Source organism: Drosophila eugracilis, unplaced genomic scaffold (genome assembly GCF_018153835.1).
Source record: "Drosophila eugracilis isolate 14026-0451.02 unplaced genomic scaffold, ASM1815383v1 contig_1825, whole genome shotgun sequence".
Taxonomy (NCBI): Eukaryota; Metazoa; Arthropoda; class Insecta; order Diptera; family Drosophilidae; genus Drosophila; species Drosophila eugracilis.
In genome coordinates, this window is record NW_024572672.1 from 269144 (window position 1) to 287103 (window position 17960).

The 17960-nt window shown below is 44.4% G+C and overlaps 6 protein-coding genes across 9 annotated transcripts; 3 read left to right on the forward strand and 3 right to left on the reverse strand.

The window, feature by feature from the left end:
• Positions 1 to 27: 27 nt before the first annotated feature.
• Positions 28 to 3532, forward strand: LOC108108330 (myotubularin-related protein 9). The gene is made up of 7 exons (XM_017216359.1): positions 28 to 565; positions 664 to 914; positions 985 to 1372; positions 1435 to 1910; positions 1967 to 2379; positions 2433 to 2530; positions 2587 to 3532. Exons 1-7 carry the CDS (start codon positions 407 to 409, stop codon positions 2662 to 2664), a joined length of 1863 nt encoding a protein of 620 aa, XP_017071848.1. The 5' UTR covers positions 28 to 406; the 3' UTR covers positions 2665 to 3532.
• Positions 3533 to 3669: 137 nt separating this feature from the next.
• On the reverse strand, positions 3670 to 6285 carry LOC108108331 (protein Pixie). Its single transcript, XM_017216360.1, has 5 exons — positions 6194 to 6285; positions 5677 to 5890; positions 5006 to 5616; positions 4229 to 4945; positions 3670 to 4169 (listed from the first exon to the last, which is right to left on the reverse strand). The coding sequence occupies exons 2-5, from the start codon at positions 5887 to 5889 to the stop codon at positions 3875 to 3877; spliced, it is 1836 nt and encodes a 611-aa protein (XP_017071849.1). The 5' UTR covers position 5890; positions 6194 to 6285; the 3' UTR covers positions 3670 to 3874.
• A 251-nt stretch (positions 6286 to 6536) lies between these two features.
• On the forward strand, positions 6537 to 8873 carry LOC108108349 (signal recognition particle subunit SRP68). The gene is made up of 4 exons (XM_017216389.1): positions 6537 to 6692; positions 6801 to 7150; positions 7213 to 7875; positions 7935 to 8873. Exons 1-4 carry the CDS (start codon positions 6593 to 6595, stop codon positions 8637 to 8639), a joined length of 1818 nt encoding a protein of 605 aa, XP_017071878.1. The 5' UTR covers positions 6537 to 6592; the 3' UTR covers positions 8640 to 8873.
• LOC108108350 lies at positions 8854 to 11292 on the reverse strand. Its single transcript, XM_017216390.1, has 3 exons — positions 10778 to 11292; positions 9813 to 10102; positions 8854 to 9753 (listed from the first exon to the last, which is right to left on the reverse strand). The coding sequence occupies exons 1-3, from the start codon at positions 11058 to 11060 to the stop codon at positions 8953 to 8955; spliced, it is 1374 nt and encodes a 457-aa protein (XP_017071879.1). The 5' UTR covers positions 11061 to 11292; the 3' UTR covers positions 8854 to 8952.
• A 2064-nt stretch (positions 11293 to 13356) lies between these two features.
• On the forward strand, positions 13357 to 14732 carry LOC108108308. The gene is made up of 2 exons (XM_017216327.1): positions 13357 to 13443; positions 14230 to 14732. The coding sequence occupies exon 2, from the start codon at positions 14236 to 14238 to the stop codon at positions 14614 to 14616; it is 381 nt and encodes a 126-aa protein (XP_017071816.1). The 5' UTR covers positions 13357 to 13443; positions 14230 to 14235; the 3' UTR covers positions 14617 to 14732.
• Positions 14675 to 17838, reverse strand: LOC108108304 (N-acetylgalactosamine kinase). 4 transcript variants are annotated; one of them, XM_017216323.1, is made up of 6 exons: positions 17434 to 17838; positions 16554 to 16732; positions 16319 to 16492; positions 15477 to 16210; positions 15039 to 15243; positions 14675 to 14981 (listed from the first exon to the last, which is right to left on the reverse strand). In XM_017216323.1, the coding sequence occupies exons 2-6, from the start codon at positions 16724 to 16726 to the stop codon at positions 14795 to 14797; spliced, it is 1473 nt and encodes a 490-aa protein (XP_017071812.1). In that variant the 5' UTR covers positions 16727 to 16732; positions 17434 to 17838; the 3' UTR covers positions 14675 to 14794. The 4 variants fall into 4 exon arrangements, with proteins under 4 accessions (XP_017071812.1, XP_017071811.1, XP_017071810.1 ...); XM_017216322.1 differs by having other exon boundaries at positions 16554 to 16739; XM_017216321.1 differs by lacking the exon at positions 17434 to 17838 and adding an exon at positions 16919 to 17075.
• Between the last annotated feature and the right edge of the window lie 122 nt (positions 17839 to 17960).

A 17960-nucleotide genomic window follows, 5' to 3' on the forward strand; every position in this document is an offset into this window, starting at 1 on the left:
GACAGTTCTCATACGAACGGAGCTTTCGGGGTCAGTAAGCGACGGGCACACTGGCGCAAAGCACAAAACAGTCGGACGGAAACCGAAACCGAAAGAAAGAAATGCAATCTGTGCCGTAAGTGGGGGCGTGCGACAAAGAATTTAGCTGCCCAGAGTGATTTCGTTGGTTGCCGCAGATCAAAAGAGCCATATTTTCGGCCAATCTCCGCCATTGGTCCCCTGACGTACGCACTGCTGTGGTTTCAAAAAAGGGTCTTTAAAGGCGGGAGAACCGCGGCGAAGGGCAGAGGAGGAAAGCGGCGTCAACAGAAGCAATCAAGTGGCAACAGGAGATAGCTGAGGCAAAATGCAAAAAGTTAATTAGTCCGGGCAAAATCAAATCGGACACCCCGCTGTGGGCGACGCCATGGAATTTGCCGACCTGATAAAGACCCCCAAGCTGGACGGAGTCCTTCTACACGACCCATCAAACGTGGGGGCGTCGGGTGCAACAGTTGGCACACTGTGCATCACCGGGCACCATTTGCTTCTCAGCGCCCGCCAGGAGACAAGCCAGGAGCTGTGGGTAAGTGGTCTGTGTGCGGCTCTAATCCAATGTGCTTCGGCTTCAATGGAGCGCTAATAATCGAATTGGAAATACATCATTCTCTTACCCCTTTTAAGTTGCTGCACAAGAACATCGACAGTGTGGAGAAGAAGCCCAGTTTGTCACAGAACATCGTGGTCGGTGGCCTTATCACTTTAAAATGCAAGGACCTGCGCATTATCTCTTTGGAGATCAAGTGCGGCAAGGAGTTCTTCAACGTGGCCGCATCGTTGGAAGCACTCAGTGCCATTCAAAACACCGAGCTACTGTATCCCTTCTTCTATCGGCCCATGTACTCCATACTAGAGGACGGCTACACTATGTTTAGGTGGGTACATGCTTTCCCCATCACTGGCAAATTGGCTACAATTCAATTATCCTCCCCATCCATACGACAGGCCCGAGCTGGAGTTCGCCAAGCTTATCAGCGGGGTGGGCATGGGCGGTGCGTCCTCACCGAATGTGGCCAACATAACAATTTGCATGCCATCAACTTCGACATCGACGCTAGCTGTGGTCCCCGGGCTTCCCCATCCCCTGCAGAATGGCTTTGCGATAGACGCCCTGGCGGGTGGTAGTGGTGTTGTCGGAGGTGGAGTGCCTCAAGGTCCCCAGGCCGCCTGCGAGTGGCGCGTCACCAACGTCAACAGAGACTTCAGCGTCTGTGCCACATATGGCGCCACGCTAATTGTACCTAAAGCAATTACGGACGAGCAGATAGTGCTCTCCGCTGCATTTCGGGACGGCGGTCGTTTCCCAGTGCTGAGCTACAGGCATGAAAATGGCGTAAGTCACTGCAGCCACACCAGCAAATTTGATTAGATTAATGCAATGAATCATATTAACAGGCAACGCTGATGCGCAGCTCTCAGCCACTGTCGATTCAGGGCATCAAACGCTGCCGAGCCGACGAGGCCATCCTTAATTTGGTACTCGGGCGCAGCCGCAAGGGCTTTATCGTGGACACCTGGGGCAAGGGCAAGTCGAACACGGAGACAGACCTGCACTACTCTCAGTGGAAGAAGGTCAATCGTTCGATCGGCAACGTCAGCTCACCCGCATCTATTTTGGACAGTTTTGCTCGGCTGATAGAGGCCTGCAACGATTTGAGCTGCAGCACAGACAAGTGGCTATCGCGACTGGAAAACAGCGGTTGGCTTAGCCTCGTGTTGAACTCCCTAAACGCTTCATGTGTTGTGGCTCAATGCCTGGACCAAGAGGGCAGTCCAGTGTTGGTTCATGGCGCAAAGGGTTTGGATTCCACGCTCATTGTTACCTCACTGGTGCAGATAATTCTAAATCCCGACTGCCGCACAGTGAGAGGGTAAGTCATCATCATCTGATCGTTATATGTACTCAAATCCTATGTTTCCATTACAGACTGCAGGCTTTGATAGAGCGCGAATGGATCCAAGCAGGTCATCCATTCGCTTCTCGTCATCGTTTCTCATGCTACACACCAAATCAGACACGCAACAAGACATCTGGCGCCACCTTTGTGCTCTTCCTGGACTGCATCTACCAGCTTTATACACAGTTTCCCTGTAGTTTCGAATTTAGCACACAACTGCTGATACTACTCTTTGAGCACAGTCACTTTTCACAGTACGGAACCTTTCTATGCGATTCAGAGCGAGAACGAAACGAACTAAAAGTGCACACCAGGACGACGAGCCTATGGTCTTACTTAAACCGGCCAGATGTCCTTCAGACACTGTTAAATCCGCTGTACGAGCCCAATGCCAATGTGATATGGCCATCGGTTGCGCCCATCAGCTTGGAGCTGTGGAGCGGTAAGTTTTGATATTTGATACAAAAAAGTGTTTCTATAAACCATGGATTTCAGATCTCTATTTGCGATGGGTGGTAGATCAGCGTAGCTGCGCCACAGTCATGTCGCAAATTCAGGAACTTGTCACCCGCGAGAAGGAACTCAGAACTCAAGTAAGTCTATTTAAATATAGAAAGCGATTATTTAGCTCATATTATTTTCCTTTCAGGCCCTCAAACTGCGCAAACAGGCCTTGGAACTCGGCCAGGAAGTTTCCACACTCATGAAAAGTGCAGACGATGCATAGTCGGCTACCTCAAAAGTTCTCTATATTTTAATCTCCTGTATGATATACAATTATTTTTGATACGTTCTGTTGCAAGATTTCGACAATTATTTAAGCATATAGCAACACTAAAGTTAAGTCACTAAAAGTTCCATTTACAAGAAATTATGCTGAAGAAAACAGAAAATAAAACAAGGTAATTGAATTATTGGATGAACCATAGGATCTGCTTTTGGATCAACTCCAAAAAACTCAATTTTAGACATAGACGTGTGTCCATTTTTATCAACTATAATTCTACTGTAGAAGTCCTGCAACGTAACTTAAAAATGAAAACTTAAAGATATATTGATGTAACTTGAACTCTCTCCTTGCAAATTGCGCTCTCTGCTCTCTCTCTCAGACTCAGATTTAGATTCAAAAATTGAAACTGCAAACAGCAAATATCAAATATTTGAGTCAATTTTTGACGCATTTACTTTTATGGAATTTGTAGCGCATAAGTCTCCAGAATCACCTATTTATAGTACTTACTTGTGTCAGTTATTTAGTGGTCTTCAAGCCACAGATCAAATTTAGTATTAAAAATTCAAAAGATTTGCCTTTTTCGAAAATTTATATGTACATTTGATTAAATCGCATAAATTTAATGCTTCAAAAGCGTTTATATTAACAATTATGCTGTGCATGCGTTAGTATATCCATAAACAAATATTGTAAATTATACACTCATAAATGTTTGCAGCTGTTATCCATTGTGTTTATTTCCAATTGTGATCGTATTTGAAATGACAGAAATTTGTATGTAATTTATATTCATATTTACATTTCTATTGTGCGTATTTTGTGTAATTATCGCTTAAGTGCAATAAATACGTGTTAATTTGCAGATGTCAGCCGTGTTTTTAATCGTTGGAGATCCTTTTAAATATTTTAAATTTCATATTTCAGAAAAAACACTTCATTTGAGTTTTTTATAAAGAAAATTTGTTTATTTTTGCTAGACTCATTTAAGACAACATTGACTTCTGTTGTTTGGGTTTACTATTTATTTCGCTGTAAAAACGTATATAAAACTCACTTTAATCAAGTACAATTTATCCCCATTTTTTGATTGTACGTAATCTTCGACAACAATAACAAAATAAACTGAAAGCAAATGTGTGTGTTTTCGACCAAAGAATGCAAAATGAACGAAGGAGAGCTGGAGAGAACAAAAGGAAATCTTGATTTAGTTACAAGCTTCGTCCTCCAAGAAGAAGAACTGGCCAGAACGTTTCTGTTCCGTATCCTTGACCGAGTTGTTTTTGTTGATGCGGGGCCTGAAGTTGTTGGGATCGCGACGGAAGGTGATGCCGAGGAGTTCGAGGAAGCGGTTCATGCCATTTAGCAAAGACTGCGGCGAGAAAGCCGTCGTCTTTACTGAAGGCTGACCCTCGATAACAATGACACGATCGGCGAGGTAGGTGGCCATGATGAAATCGTGCTCTACCACAAATCCAGTTTTCTTTGCGTGCAAAATGTATCTAAAATAGAATATTGTCATTATTTTTGTATGCTAATTTGAAGTCAAGATAAAACGTACCGTTTGATAACCTTGGCGGCAACCAGACGCTGCTCCGAATCCAAGTAAGCAGAGGGTTCGTCGATGAGGTAGACATCCGCTGGTTTGCCCAGGCACAGAACCAAGGCAACTCGCTGCAACTCACCACCAGAGAGGTTCTGCACCTCCTGGTCCATGATCTCCTCGATCTTCATTGGCTTCATAACATCAGCAATGAACTGCGGATGCACGTAAGCATCGCGTATTTTGTCGTGCAGCAAATGGCGCACATGGTTCTGGAATTTCGGGGAAATCTTTTGCGGCTTGTACGAAATATTGAGCATGGGAAGTTCCACCTCGCCATCGGGCTGCAGGTTGCCGGCCAACATGCGGATAAACGTTGTCTTGCCCGTACCGTTCTCGCCGAGAAGCACGAGGATCTCAGAGTCACTGAAGTGACCCTTTTCCACCGTCAACTCGAATTTGCCGAGGGTTTTAACCATGGCGGGATATACGTAGTGGTTCATGCGCTTGATCTCCTCCTCCGTAGCCGATTCGGATACCTTGAAAGTCAGTGACTCAGTTCGGAAACGCATGTTTTCAGTGGGGACAAAACCATCGAGGAATATGTTAATGCCTTCGCGTACGGAGAAGGGCATAGTGACCACACCATAGCAACCGGGAACTCCGTAAAGGCAGCAGATAAAATCGGACAAGTAATCCAGTACCGACAAATCGTGCTCCACCACGATAATAAACCTGAAAAAGTAAAATATTTTAAAGTTGTTCTTAAAAGAAATTAAACGATTTTCAACTTACTTGGTGGGGTGCAGAAGTGATCGAATGGTCAAGGCAGCGTTGAGACGCTGCTTAACATCGAGATATGAGGACGGCTCGTCAAACATGAAGATATCAGCATTCTGTATGCAAACCATGGCAATGGCAAAACGCTGAAGTTCTCCACCAGAGAGCTGGGCGATCTCACGATCCCGGATATGCGATAGGTCCAACATCTCGCATATCTTGGTCTGCAGGTCCCTCTCGTCCTTCTTGTCCAGCAGATCACCGACAGCGCCACGAACCGCTTTGGGAATCTGATCCACATACTGCGGCTTAACCAGCGCTTTCAGGTTGTCTTCCAGAATCTTGGTGAAGTAGTTTTGCAGCTCCGAACCGCGGAAATAGCTTAGAATCTCAGTCCAGTCGGGCGGGTTTGCGTACTTTCCCAAATTGGGTTTTTGCTTACCAGCGAGAATTTTCAAAGCCGTCGACTTGCCAATACCATTCTGTCCAACTAGACCAAGCACTTCACCGGGACGCGGAATGGGTAGACGATGCAGCTTGAACGAGTTCTTGCTGTACCGATGCGTTGTGTGCTTTTCCAGGTTACTGGGCAAGTTGATAATTGTGATGGCCTCAAATGGACATTTCTGGAATGTAGGATAAAGGGGTAAGTTAAGAGATTACAAAGCTGTTGCAAGCTGACCCACCTTGACACAGATACCGCAACCGATGCACAGTTCCTCGGACAGCGAGGCTATTTTGGAGGTGGGCGTCACCTCAATGCAGAGCTTGCCCATGCGCACCACGGGGCAGGTCTTCTTGCACTCCTGCCGACACCGCTTTGGCTTGCACTTGTCATCGCTGACGATGGCAATACGCGTCTGCTTGTCCACCTCCTCCTTTTCTGTTCTGCGCGACATGCTGTGGGTAATTAAGTGAAAAATTAATCAGAATTGGCTACGGTCTATTTGATCAGACATCTATATTGTAATCAGTTCACTGTCAACGTTGCAAATCACCATCCCCGGCCGTCAAAACAAATCTGGTGCACCGCTTGTTGACGGAGGGCAGGGTGCGGTGACTGCGTTCGCCTGTGAGTGAAAGTATAACCTCAAAGCGTGGCCAAAACAAGTGCTTTTCACGGAGAATTTTTAATGCCTGTATCGTGGCAGGCCTTGTTCTTCACTTTTTCGTTGTCAGAGTACTAATATCTATTAATTTTACCTGCAAACTTGGCCGAAATAGTTCTAAAACAGACGGAACGCACGCTCTTGCGTGTCAGCCAACAAGTTTCAAAAGGGGGGAGTTTTGATGAGTTTCTCAACACTACTACGAATAGGGATGGTCTACCAGAACTATCGATTTCAGCATGGATTGCTATATTTTTTGTATTTAATGTAAAAATGGATAACATTTTTTAAACTTTTTATTTGAATATATATATATGTAAAGTTTTAAAATTTTATTTTGGATACGGCTTTATAAAATAGACCTTTCAAATGCCGATATATCTTGCACATGAACCATCCTTGCTAATATCGACACTACAGTGTTTTTGACATTCCCAATCGTTTTCCATCACTAATTTTTACACGTCGTTGATTTGCGTCGACTTGTTAAAAAATGGTAGTCCAAGAGGATAATCCCAATATTGGGGACGTTCAGGAAAAGACGGAGAGTGCTCCAGCAGCTATAGAGCCAACCAAGATCTTCACGGTGGAGAGTAAGTGATCAAGCGGACCGCACCTCACTGCCAGGTGGCCGAGACGCTCTGCTCCCTTTAACCTAAAAGTCTGTATGCTAATGCACTAAACTTTCACTCCCCCTGCAGTTTTGCACATGATTAAGGATGCCCAGCAGCAGCACGGTTTGCGACACGGTGATTTCCAGAGGTACCGGGGCTACTGCACGCGCCGTATCCGCCGGTTAAGGAAGGCACTAAAGTATCCACAGGGCGACAAGCGTCATTTCAAGCGACGCGATGTGACCATTGGCCAGTTGACAGGCAAGAAGGCCGACGAGCGCTTTATCCACATCCCACTGATCAGTGCCGAACGCGCCTGGGCATACGCCATGCAGCTCAAGCAGGAGTCTAATACGGAGCAGCGAAAGCGCTTCCACCTGATCAACAAGCTGCGGAGGGCTTGTTTCTACGCACTTCAGCTGCAGGAGTTGTGCAATGTAAGTTTCTACACCTTATTAATATTCATTCGTATTGAGCTTAATTCATTTTTAACTTCTAGACTGAGGCCTTTGACGCTCGCACCAAGTTGGAGTGCGAGGCTTACGTGGCCTGGATGCATGGAACCCTGCATTTTGAGCTGCAGCTGTGGAAATCTGCTGGCGAACACTTAAAGCGCGCCCAGGTTGTATACGAGAATTTGGCCAAGGCACTGCCCGATGATGAGCAGGAACTTTATCGCGCCAAAGTCAATGAATTCACGCCCAATCTACGCTACTGCGCCTACAACATCAGCGGTGGTGCCAGTGGTGGTAAGATTGATGAGATTTTAGAGCTGCGCGCTCAGGGAGTTCTCGAAAATCTTGATGTTCTGGTCAGTCAAACGAAAACGGAAAGCAGCGAGGGCCTGCAGACGATCGACTGGCGCGGTCGCAAGGTTACTGTGCGTCCGGAGAAGGTTCGTTTGTTCCTGCTCAGTGCTCAGGAGTTAGACAAATCGCTGGCCAAGACCACAAAGCCGGATGCTAAGATAGAGTTAATAGAACGCATTCTGATGGACTGCAAGGACGCCATCCAGGCAGTCCGCGATGAAATCAAACAGGATCCCAAGCTGCGATCTCTAACCACCGGACAGACCGTATCTGGCGTGCAATATCTACTGGCTTATTTAAGTTACATTCGCCACAGCCGAACGCTGCAGCGTAATCTGTGCCTCGTGGAACAGGTAAGCACATAAATAAATGTTTAAACATGATTTATTTAAAACTCAATTTACTTGGATAGGCCAAGCTTAACTTCGACGATCCCAACCAGCAGTCTCAACAGAATGTGGGAGACGGCAAGCGCGTGCGATCCCAAGATCTGGCCCGCCTTTACGAAATTATTCTGCAGAACGTTACGGAAATGCAGCAGATTGCCGGCTTAGAGGACGACGTCAAGTATCAGAGTGAGGTGGAGAACCTGGCCGTCACCTTCAAGGCCTTCCGCTGCTACTATATTGCTCTCACACTGATCGACATGAAGAAGTGGAAAGAGGCTGTGGCGCTCTACGAACGTGCATCCAACTATGCCAATGAGGCGCTGAAGGGCAAGACTAGTCCGGAGTTCCAGCTTCAGGACGAGCTCAAAAAGGTCGTGTCCGCTATCGAGGGCTGCAAGTTCTCCGCACATGCGTACAGTGTGCTGGAGGATGACAATAGTGAGGAAGCCGGAACTACCACCAAGTCACAGAAGACCACAAAACCTTTGTATGAACGTTTGTCGTTGTACAAGGAGGACCAGTCTCTGCACACCAAGACACCCAATGTGTTCAAACTGACCCCCGAAATGGAACCCATACCCTGCAAACCGCTATTCTTTGACCTGGCCATGAACTATGTTGAGTTGCCCTCGCTGGAAGACAAACTGGAATCGCCCGGCAAAAAAGGCCCTTCGATTAGCGGTTTTGTCAAGGGATTCCTTGGATGGGGTGGCGGCGGCAACAAGTGAGAAAGAAACTAACCACCATGAAGCACTTTTCCGGAATTCCAAGCAACCATGTTACACTTATAAAGCCTTTAGATCCATGTCCATGCGGTATGTCCATTCTTTATAAGTTATTTGTTTTGGCTTTTACCCCGCCAGATTTGTTTTTTCTACGAAACTTTTGTAAGTTAAAAATGTGAACAATTATTCGGTAATAAAGGAACCTTCAAGAGAGAGCTATAGTTCCTCAAGGGCAAATCTATTATCTATTTATTGCAAACTTTAGAGTTTATAGGTTAATTCTATCACTACATGACTATGAATACTTGTTCGAGTTTTACTCTCCCATTTGAAGATAGCCGAGTTCGTAGAACTCCATCACGAGCTCCCGAATGCGCAGATGATACTCGGATGTGAGCGTTTGGGTGCATTTGATCTCCTTACCCGTTAGATTCTGTTCACTCATCACGTCCAAATTGGGTAGGTTGTCCGGATCGAAGGTTACAGCGGGTAGGATCCACATCCCGATTGCCAGACCGTAGTGCACTTGACGCACGTACTCCGCACTAAGACGCTGCAGAGAAAATGCGTCGCATAGGTTCTCTACCCTATCAGCAGCAGGTGTATCGCCCAGTTGATGTCTTAGTTCCTGGCCAAGAGCTTCGGAATAGGCTGCCAGCAGAGTATCCGTGTGTACGTCCCTTAGATTCCTTCTCGTGCTGGTGTATATAAAGTGAAGAATGTCAAAAACGGGCGAGGACCGGCGCATGGCCTGAAGGTCGAAAAAGATCACCTCCTCTGGCTCAGAGCGGAACATAATGTTGTTCACCCACAAGTCACCATGGCAAATCACACTATTCGGAGCCTCCGCAGTGGCATTAATCTCGTGCTTTAGTTTTCCAAACAAATTTGTACGGACTTCTTCAAGCAAACGAATCGGTGTGGTCAGACTGTCGTCTACATTGGAACCACCTAGACTCTCCAGAGCCTGCTGAACCGAGGTGTCCAGTATGGTGGCATAGAAGTCTGTCGCCTCATCGCAGTAGACTATCTCCTGGAGGTGCTTTGCTTCTAACTCGAAAGAAGGGGACTCCAGTTCCTTAGCGGCTAACGAGGCAGCATGCAGTTGAGCCAATTTCTAAAAAAAAATTCAAATATAATTACCTGATGCGGGAGATTTCACACACCCAATCTCACCTTCATAACCAGGAGGCAATCATTTAATTCCAATCCCGCCAGACGATCTCTCATGCGGAAACCCAAGGCTTTAAGATCCTGCAGTACGATGATCGGCTCTCCACCTTCGGGATCCCTTCGATCCTGACTCTCCGCTATGTGGCACACCGGAAAGAGCTGATGCCGACTGTGGGCGTTTAGGAGAGGCGTCAAATGTCTGTAGGCGCTGATCTCGTTGCTGAAGGCCTCCTCGCACCTGTAGAGCTGCCGGCGTGATAGACTAGCAATTTGCCGTTTGACGATGACCGTGACTATACAGGGAAAAAATATGTTAGCACTGACGTAAGTTAAGACATCCAATTGACGCGATTTCTTGTGAATGTTTCTTTCTGTGTAAGGAAAGATTGTAAAGGGGATGTTGGGGGGAGGAAACGCCGAGCAAAACAAACTGTGAGAGCGGCAGAGGTAAACAGCTGACTTTTGTTTACGTCGCTGGCAAAGATTTATATTTATGAATGAATTGGCGGTGGCCTTGCGTGCGTGAGAGCGAAGCGGCAGCTCTTTTTCATTGCTCCTCTCTCTCTCACGGGTGTGTAAGTGTGCGTGCTGACCTTTAGCAAATCTATATTACGTACACGCCTGGGTGTATGGGTGCAATGCATTTAGAATGCGTGCAACAAGGTCAACTCACTCGACGCCGCCGCTCAGCGGGGCAAACAAAAGCAAACATCTATTACTTAGTGCTGATGATTGAATAATATATACCCTTTTTCAGATCTCAGCATTACCATAACTATAACTATAAATCCATATTAAATTATTAATTACATTGCAAAATAATTAAAAATCAGTCAATATTGATGGGACAACAAAAGAATCCAAAAATGGGAACTACCTTTAAAAATATATACATGGTAGGGTATTAAAGAGAAAATCAATGAGATGAGTTTAATGGCGCCTGGCGCTCAAGCTGGGTAATCGTTTACCAATTTCACTTCTGGCTAGCTCCTGGTCCAGTTCCTTGTCTGGCGCCTGGGTAATGGTGACTCGCTTCACCACCGACATGTAGTTGTCACCACTGCTGCTGCCCGCGGAGCAAGCGATATGGGCAATGCTAAAGGACACCAGCTTGTTCTGGCTGAACAGCTGTCGTAGGTGCTCGGCATTCTCCTCGTATTGATTGATACTATCATAGCCACCGGCCGAATTCACGGTCATTGCCAAGCCGCCATGCGAAGGTCCTGCTGTTGGGGTCGCTGCCAAAGCCATTTTATCCACTTCACTTGGTTGCCCGATGGGGAATGGTTCTGAATGGAAGGCTGTTGCCAAATCTTTTGCTAGCCACGATAGATTTCTGCAGCTGCAGCATTTTCTTTCTAGCACTGACACAAATCCAAATTGAGTCCAGGTCAGTATTTTTCCGTAATTATTATACAATTTCCGCTGGTTAAGAAGTGGGTAAAACTTTGGTTATAGCACACCTATGCGAAAAGTGTGCAAAAACGCGACAGACCAACCGCCCGTCGAACTGCCAAACATCGACTGGCAGCCCAAGTGCAATGGGAACTCACAAGAGAACCAAAATGGTAGTGAGAATCGAAATGAGAATCGGCAAGTCTCTCAGTTCTCTCGCATGTCGTTCAGTTCTAAATTTGAAATTGCATTTTGAAAGCCGGTAGGAGGTGGCAGGCGTTACTCTCGTTCAGGGTCACCTCACAGCACTTTCACTCGACTCGGACTCGGGTGCGTATACTTAATGCGCTGCCCCGCCAAAGCGGATGTTGCTCATACGCCGTGTCGGCCGAGAGTAGTTTGCATTGGCCCACCAATTCGTGCACTTGAAATTGCATTGGCCGTCCTTGGCAGGCGCTGCGTGTGGGTCGAGGCAATGCGCATGAAAATCAAAGCAAACACATAATAAAAGGGGTTCATTTTTTAGAAAAACACACAGTATCGCCTCGGTAACGTGAAACCAACCAAGAATTCCAGTTATTACTAGCATATTTATTGCCTCGATGGAAACTGATCTAGTTATTAAGTTATTAATAACAACCAATTTGCATTTTTTGAACGCCTAGATGCAGGTTAATAATAATATTTTTCATAAATTATTTACATTTTGTGGCTGCTCGGCAATTTAAAACATGTTAATTAACATCTCTGGTTTTATTTTCAGCTAACTTTAAGCTTTAAATTTAAAAATAAGATATCTTATTTAAGAAGTTCAACCATACAGCCAAAAGATGGGAATTAATAATTTGTTATTAACATTTCTCATGGCAATACATCCGACTTACAGCCGTTGAGAGTTCCTCCGAATTTTCGGTCACGTAGCCGTAGACAAAGCCTAATAAAGTTCAAAGACCAAGCTCATTAACTTTGGCCGCAGCCAACAATGCAGGGGCCAGGCAATTTGTTTATTTAATATGCATCAACAAAGCCACTAAATGGCCATTAATTAAATATCAAATCTGCCACGGCCAATAAATGAGAGACCACTCCCAGAGACGCGGCCAAGTCGAAGTCGAAACCCGAACAATGTAAATACCTATCGCAGGCCAAGATACGCACCTGAGATCGGGAAAGTTCAAGGCTGCAATCCGTTGGGTGATTATGCCAAATATCCAGTGCGGGTAACTCTGGGTAATGCTTCCGCCTTAAGTGATCGGTTGAATAACCCCAGATATTACCGACACTCCGACACCCGTGGCAAATTAGGGTCAAACATGTGCAGCCACCGAGCTCGACTCGAATTTCAGACTCTACTGGTTCAGCATTAAATTCAGGGTCAATCGGTACTTTCAAAATCGCACAGAGCTCAGATTGAGTCGGACATGGATTCTAAGCAAACTTGTCAATCATTGTAATCGCTACTACTACTTATACAGTGAACAAAAAAGGGGGTAATAATAATTGTAATTGTCTAAGATTTTGGGTTTTTCAATCATGTGTATAAGCTTTTTCAGTCCAATAGTCAAGGATGTACGATTATTCACTATAAAGGTGCTAGTTGTAATAAGTCTACACGTTATAAATTATAATATTAAAATTATTTTCTAATGAAAATATTTCTTTCTGTGCTCTTGATTAATGAGCAATTTGATAATCAAGCCAATTCAGTTGTACATTTTTTTTCCGGAATATTGTAAAATGTATTTTTCCGAGTATATTTGGTGCACAAATATATCTGTGCGACTTTTGCCATGCGTAACACTGCCGGCTGGCAATCCGACCTTTTTTGGGGGGCACTTTTATGGAGCATGAGAAACGGAGACAGATATCATTGCTTTTAATTGCCCGATCTCAGCGCCTAGGCCTAGGTCAGTCTGTACCAGGTTGCAGTCCACACCACTCCACTCCACTCCGCACCGTTCCGACCATAATTAATTTAATAAAATGTAAAGCAGCCAGCTGAAAAACTTGACTCATTCTCGGTGCTCAGAAGCGACTTTGAGCGGGATTTGAAATCGGTTGACTCACAAGCTTGAGTTCAACTCGTTTTTGTGGCATTCAACGGCAAGCGAATAAAAGTTCGCCGCCTCGATATTCTATGATCAGTTTACAGTCTCAACTTCACCCAGGCCCAGGTGTTCCAGTTTCGTTTGAAGTGCTTCTCTCCGAGGATTAGCCCCTGAAATAAGTCCATATCAAAGTGAGTGTCGTGTGCTGTGCGAGAGTGGGTGCTTTGGAGAACCGAAATCTCATTTAGGTGTGTGGGATCGTAACCTTGACTTTGGCTAAATCAAATTATCAAATTGGACTTGGAATATGTAAATGCATTTAATGGCGCATAGTCAGAGTGAACCTGCATGAACAGTGGGTGTGATAATTAACAAATAGAAAGTGTATATGACTTTCAACCAATGTCATCTATCCAAGGATTATTTCAGGGAAAACGTTTAAAGTTCGCTCCTAAAAATTCAAAAGTTCAAAAAAGTTCCTTATATATAAAACGTAAAATTTGTATCTTTAATCCTATTTCTCAACGGAATTTATTTCTCAAAATTAAATAATCTTCAAAATGATCACATTTTACCTAAGGCTTAAACGATTTCAACCAAACCACTGTACTTACATATCAAGCTTTGATTGCTTTGTTCAGACCAAATTGGAGCACTCTACGCTTGACAATTAAAGCTCGCCATTCAATTCGCGGCCAGTCCAATTCTTATCAATAAAAAAGCCAGTCCAGTTCCAGTTGCAAAAAAGTTCACGGATTAGCAACTGTAAGAGTCTGAGCCAAGATCTCCGCGCTGCCCACTCCATTGGCCATATGCGATAATTGATTTTCCCGTACATAATTTATGACGCACGAAACTGACAGCCGACTTGTAGATTAAAAACTGCCACTGACCAGCGGCAATAAATCTGTCCGTATCGCTTTATTAGAACGTTAGACAATAATGCCAGCTCCTGCTCCTTTTCTCCCCTCCTGTAGACAATCATGCTGACCGCCTGCCAAGTAACGCTGCTCGCTGGATGCCTAATTCTGGCTATGAGTTCGGTACGGGCTCAGTTCTTCTACCACCAGGGATTGGGTCTGCCCGTTGCGCACTCATATGAACCGGCCAATCCGTACCAAGGATATGCCACAGCCGATGCCCATCCTTCGGTGGTCCGAAATGCCCAGTGGGAGTCAGAGTTACCAGCTGAACTATCAAAAAGTGCGAGATTCTATAATAATCCCGTGATCGCCGCCAATCTGGCCAAGGAATCCCTTCTGACGAAGAAGGAAAATGCCGTCGTGCATCGTGAAGCTGAGAAAATTCCACGGGAACAGGTCTACAAGCTGTTCAAGAACGCTGGCTATCTGAATCGCAGATAGAAATCTAAAACCTGCCGTCGTACCCAGATTAGTTCCGTTTCCCACGTGCCTTGTTGTATTTTAGCTTGTAAATTGTTAATATATTGTACATACATATTAAATGATTTCTCTATAAATGATTATAGTGACTGACAGATGCTTTTGGTATACAGATTGGATTAAAATGCTAGAGAAACTTTTACTGTATAAATAATTCGGCTCCGTTTCCTGGTAGAGTGGCAAAGACAACTTCGCTGAAGTTGTTTGGCTGATAACGCTCCAGGAGATGAGCTGGCAACTGGGCATAGTAATCACGCTTTAAAGCCTTGATATAATCGTCAGCCGCTTCAACGGAATCGCACATTGCTACTATGCAACCACCCCACCTAAAAATAGAAAATCATTGTTAGTTTAGAGAACTACATGGATTTGAGGACACTTACCCAGCTCCTGTGACTCGAGCACTGACATTCTGCTCGTTGGATATGGTTATAAGACGCTCTACATCTGGATGGGAGCATTCGTAAAGCTCCCGCAGACTCTCGTGGGATTGCCTCATGAGCTCGCCCAGCTGCTTGGCACCATCCTTGTTTGGTCCTGCGGCGAGTTCCTCGCAAATCTTTCGGAATTTTGCTACGCGACCGGATTCTGAAAAGTAAGACACTAAATTATAAACTGATCTTACGTTTGATAAATATTTTTTACGATTTTAAATCAATTACATATCGCTTAATAACAAATTAATGTCAATGCCTTATTAATCGACTGTAATTATTTATTGGTGATCAATTCATTAAAATCATGTGCAAAGCCAGGAACTAAAACTTTTGAAAAATGTTTCTGATAAAATCTCAAATGCCGATTGTGATGCATTAACTTACCCTGAATGACGTGCAACGCACGTTGACGTAGCTTGAACTGCTCCATGTGCCGTGTGTTAGCCGAGAGAAACTTGGTTTCCAATTCTTGCTCGGTGATTCCCAGCTCCTTGCATATATCTGCTCTCGTGTAGTTGGACTTAGTCAAGTTATCCTTAATCAATTTTTCAAATGTTGCATTATCCATTTGGCAGGCCTCTTCCAGATCTATGAAGCGTAAAATGTCCTGCCAGTTGATAAGACCCTTACGTTTGGCCAACCATCGAGTGGCAAGTCGGCATTCCACCACACGTTCATTGTAGTCAGACGAAGCTGCCTTATTTTTTTGCGCCAAACTATTGGCCACAACGAAGCACTTGCCCGCAGGCAATGTCACCGGAGTACCCTTGAGCTTGGGATGAAATTCTATGTGGTGCGCGCAGCCTATTCTTCCCAAGTAGGCTATGGCCTGGTCCATACCACCGCTGTGAGTACCAATATATTGCTCACACTTCGCTGATATCGAAGCCAACTCCCTGCGATCCAACTTCTTGCCCTGGACGTGGGCGGTGGCCAAGACAGCAGAGCTGACCATGGCACTCGAACTGGAAAGCCCTGCAGCCAAGGGCACATTGCCGTCCACAGCTATGCGCATTCCTATTGGTTTCCACTGACTGCCGAGATTCTCCTGAATGCCCTTGATCCCGCAAAGGAAGTAATTGTACCACGCTGGTCCTCCACTTTTTGGTAGTTCAATTCTAGAATTTGTATATATATGAAATGATTTCATGCACAATTAAATGTTTAGAAAAATACATACAAGTATCTGGGTATGTGCTTTAATTATCATAATGTGAATCACCTACTTGAGCGTTTTAAGGTCTGCATCATAGCCCTGGAACTTGGTCTCCTCCAGATTCCGAAGCTGCAGTTGGTTGTCATCTGGATTTTTGGACACGGCCAAAAAGATACTCTGGCTAACAGCCATTGGCAATACCGAATAGCCACAGTAGTCTACATGCTCACCTATGATGTTCACTCTTTGGATAAATATTATTAGTTGGCGGCTATTAATTTGTATTATCAACAAGGAACACTCACCTGCCAGGAACTCGAACGATAAATTCTGGATCCTCCCCAAACTGCTGTTTAAAAAACGCGCGTAGTTGTTGCACGCGCCCATAAATCTTGGATTCCGGCTGAAGCTTCTGTTGCGCCACGATTTCGATGCCTACTCCCAAAACCTGAGCAGTTCCATTCCCGTTGGCAGTCATGTTCACCTGCAAGCTGGTAAAACTTTAATAACAGACATTATTTTCGCAGTCGACGAACCGTAAACGTGTCGCAACTGGTTAATCTAAATTTATGGGCAAAAACAAATTTACATACGTAAACAAATAGCCATAACAACACAATAATAATTGTACCTGTGGTTGTGCAAAAATTAGCTTATCAACCAATCTCACCTTATCAAAATGTCAAAATACCTATTAGCACACAAAGTTATGAACTAACATTCCGTTTATCAGTTGGGGAAGCGGTTTCAGAGTCACTAAAACATTAGATTGACGCCAATTTGACCGCTTAATTGGAAAAAACAAGTGCAAAAGTGCAATTTCTGCCGGTAAATGCAAAGGAAGGGCATGTGAGAACGAGATGGCGCTAAAAACAGCTGCTATTGGGGAGTTGCCAGGCAAGCGCAGTCTTTAACCCTTAAAAAGCTAAAGGGATTTAAATGTTCCAAGCCAACCAAACTTATTTTTAGGATTTGTTTTTTAATCTAACCCACAACTTTACCTTCAAATTGTCTTTTAACTTTGCACCACACGAACTCAACAATTTATTGATCGATATATTGCTTCTGGCTTATCTTAAAGCCACACAATAAAAATAAACAGAACTAAGCTTATATTTGTTAACATACCAATACAAACATAGATATAAACATGGTTAAGATTTTTTCACTTCTCCCAATACGTACCCAATAATGTCTTATCTTTCTCTATATGAGGTCAAAACAACTTGGCGGTTATTCTCAGGCCTTCGTTATCAGAGTAGAGTTCTAGTTTTCGGTGTGAGCACGTCGCGTTCCATCAAGCAACTGAGCAACTGAGCACTGAGTGGTTTTGGGTTTCCACTTAACTAAATCCTAATCCTTAATCATTATTATGCCGTTAGTGTAAAGTGGCTGATAAGGTTCAAGTTCACAGTGGTTAAATTAATAAGCCAAACTTTCGGAATATCTTATAAGTACCCAAATACAGCACTTAGCAATTTTATTACCAACCGATTGTCATTCGAATTCGTGTTACGTCATTTTGTACCCTTACTCGAATAAATAAATAAATGTATTTGTAAAAATCGAACCGTTCAACTATTTATAGTAGCTTTTTGTTAATACTAGCAAAAACCAATTTAATTTAACTAAAAGTTTGAAATATTTGCCGTTAAAAGCGCTGTCAGAAAAAGGCATTGCCAAGAAAAGATCTTGAAACGATGCTGCCATGT

What these genes read in the sequence shown, in the direction of transcription:
- LOC108108330 (XM_017216359.1), top strand. Translation starts at nt 407, where the DNA reads ATGGAATTTGCCGACCTGATAAAGACCCCCAAGCTGGACGGAGTCCTT. An exon ending in GACGGCTACACTATGTTTAG is followed by an intron (nt 915 to 984) that starts GTGGGTACATGC and finishes TCCATACGACAG; the next exon opens with GCCCGAGCTGGAGTTCGCCA. An exon ending in AGAAGGAACTCAGAACTCAA is followed by an intron (nt 2,531 to 2,586) that starts GTAAGTCTATTT and finishes TTTTCCTTTCAG; the next exon opens with GCCCTCAAACTGCGCAAACA.
- LOC108108331 (XM_017216360.1), bottom strand. Translation starts at nt 5,889, where the DNA reads ATGTCGCGCAGAACAGAAAAGGAGGAGGTGGACAAGCAGACGCGTATT. An exon ending in GTTGCGGTATCTGTGTCAAG is followed by an intron (nt 5,617 to 5,676) that starts GTGGGTCAGCTT and finishes CCTACATTCCAG; the next exon opens with AAATGTCCATTTGAGGCCAT. An exon ending in GCCGCCAAGGTTATCAAACG is followed by an intron (nt 4,170 to 4,228) that starts GTACGTTTTATC and finishes ATTCTATTTTAG; the next exon opens with ATACATTTTGCACGCAAAGA.
- LOC108108349 (XM_017216389.1), top strand. Translation starts at nt 6,593, where the DNA reads ATGGTAGTCCAAGAGGATAATCCCAATATTGGGGACGTTCAGGAAAAG. An exon ending in CAAGATCTTCACGGTGGAGA is followed by an intron (nt 6,693 to 6,800) that starts GTAAGTGATCAA and finishes CTCCCCCTGCAG; the next exon opens with TTTTGCACATGATTAAGGAT. An exon ending in AGCTGCAGGAGTTGTGCAAT is followed by an intron (nt 7,151 to 7,212) that starts GTAAGTTTCTAC and finishes TTTAACTTCTAG; the next exon opens with ACTGAGGCCTTTGACGCTCG.
- LOC108108350 (XM_017216390.1), bottom strand. Translation starts at nt 11,060, where the DNA reads ATGGCTTTGGCAGCGACCCCAACAGCAGGACCTTCGCATGGCGGCTTG. An exon ending in GCTAGCCAGAAGTGAAATTG is followed by an intron (nt 10,103 to 10,777) that starts GTAAACGATTAC and finishes TTCCCTGTATAG; the next exon opens with TCACGGTCATCGTCAAACGG. An exon ending in ATTGCCTCCTGGTTATGAAG is followed by an intron (nt 9,754 to 9,812) that starts GTGAGATTGGGT and finishes ATTTTTTTTTAG; the next exon opens with AAATTGGCTCAACTGCATGC.
- LOC108108308 (XM_017216327.1), top strand. Translation starts at nt 14,236, where the DNA reads ATGCTGACCGCCTGCCAAGTAACGCTGCTCGCTGGATGCCTAATTCTG.
- LOC108108304 (XM_017216323.1), bottom strand. Translation starts at nt 16,726, where the DNA reads ATGACTGCCAACGGGAATGGAACTGCTCAGGTTTTGGGAGTAGGCATC. An exon ending in ATCGTTCGAGTTCCTGGCAG is followed by an intron (nt 16,493 to 16,553) that starts GTGAGTGTTCCT and finishes ATTTATCCAAAG; the next exon opens with AGTGAACATCATAGGTGAGC. An exon ending in GCTCGAGTCACAGGAGCTGG is followed by an intron (nt 14,982 to 15,038) that starts GTAAGTGTCCTC and finishes TTCTATTTTTAG; the next exon opens with GTGGGGTGGTTGCATAGTAG.